Raw genomic sequence first — 1,565 nt, forward strand, 5'->3', positions numbered from 1 at the left:
GCGAGGTTCTGATTCTCTCAGGAGGCGGCGGCTTGGTCGCCCTTCCTCTTGGGGACCCTGATCTCGAGCGACCCGTCACCGTCGTCGAAGTAGGCCTCCACCCTGGCGCCGTCCGCGTCCTCCGGCAGCTCCACGCGCCGCACGAAGCCGTGCTCCCACCACCTGCCGGCGCGCCAGTCCCGGCCGTCCGCCGGCGGCGCGCGCCACAGCCCGCTCACGTCCACCACCCGCGCGCCGTCGCTGCTCACCTCCACGTCGCACTTCCTTCCACCTGATGATGATCAAAAAGGCGAAATTTAGTGCTAGATACTGCACGAGTACTATGTATGTATGATAATGCAGTGTGCATGGCTTTATCGGTTTTGGCAATCGTGTGGTACAAGCTTCGCTTGCTTTTGCACTAGGGTGGGATGGTGCGCCACATCCACACGCAGACGCAACGAATATTTGTCTGCGAGAATAAAGCAACGCGGGGGTGAAGACTGCACGTGACCATGACCATAGTGCTGTGGAAAAGCTTAAGGAAAGCAATGTGAAAAAGAAGGTTATACCGATTACTGAACATGACCTCTAGTTGCAACTTGCAAGTAAAATGCAAGGTGTTGGATTCCTATAGTACAAGCACAAATCGTCTGGCATCTGGTTCATCTGTGTTGATGAACAGCACAATAGCACTCAGTTTCTGTTACAACGATTATATGTATAGTGAACTTGTCGCTGCATCTTTTATACATATATATGTTACTACTCATAATTCGAGCGGCACCTGCTAAGTTCAGCTGATGTGGCTGTTCGGTTCGGTGTTAAGCATTTTTCAGAAGATCAGTGCAAAGAATTTCAGTGATGCTTGTAGTATCATGGCCTCTCTAAGTTTCCAGTTTGAAGTTTGCACAAGCAGGTGCAGCTCATAGTTTTGTGAACGAAAGGCAGAAGTGTTCCAAAACTAGTGCTGAAAGTAGAGGGAGAAATCACAGTACCTGGTATATCAGCTCTGAGGTAATACTCGCAGTCCGTCTCGGCCCAGTCGACGGTGGTTCTGCAGCCGCGCCGGAGCGCGGCGAGCAGCACCTCCGACTCGAACTCCCACAGCGGGAAGGCGTCGGCCGGGTCGAAGAACTTACCGAACAGGTAGGGGCTGAACAGGGATCCCTCCGCGAACACGGCCTTCGCTGCAGCGTCGGCGCCGGCGCCGGGAGACTGCAGAAAGGGAGTGAAGGTGCTCTCCAGCAGCGACATGCGCCACTTGGGAGCGGCGCCGCTGTCGACCTTCCGGACATCGATCGCCCGCCGCGGCGGCATTGCTGGCTGGCAGGCAGGCTGAGTGTGCGGTGCAGAGGTAGGCAGGGGGACCTGGAAGAAGGTTGATCGTATATAGCGGGGTGGTGGTGGTGGGGTTGGCCTTTGCCGAAAGCAGGGGATGGGAGGCGCGATTCCGTTTGGGATTGGCTGGCTGTCTTTTGAGATGTGATTCCCGCCTTTTTCTTGCCGTCGGGATTTCTCCGGAGGTGAGATAGGGTTAGCAGCGGAAAAAATCTCATATAAGCATCGTTTTTTAGAGGTATTAT

General features: G+C 54.7%; 1 protein-coding gene across 1 annotated transcript; it reads right to left on the reverse strand.

Annotated features, from left to right (window-relative positions):
- LOC124649990 (22.3 kDa class VI heat shock protein-like) lies at positions 1–1,322 on the reverse strand. The gene is made up of 2 exons (XM_047189556.1): positions 978–1,322; positions 1–271 (listed from the first exon to the last, which is right to left on the reverse strand). The coding sequence occupies exons 1-2, from the start codon at positions 1,297–1,299 to the stop codon at positions 18–20; spliced, it is 576 nt and encodes a 191-aa protein (XP_047045512.1). The 5' UTR covers positions 1,300–1,322; the 3' UTR covers positions 1–17.
- Between the last annotated feature and the right edge of the window lie 243 nt (positions 1,323–1,565).

This window comes from Lolium rigidum, chromosome 4 (genome assembly GCF_022539505.1).
Source record: "Lolium rigidum isolate FL_2022 chromosome 4, APGP_CSIRO_Lrig_0.1, whole genome shotgun sequence".
Classification (NCBI taxonomy): Eukaryota; Viridiplantae; Streptophyta; class Magnoliopsida; order Poales; family Poaceae; genus Lolium; species Lolium rigidum.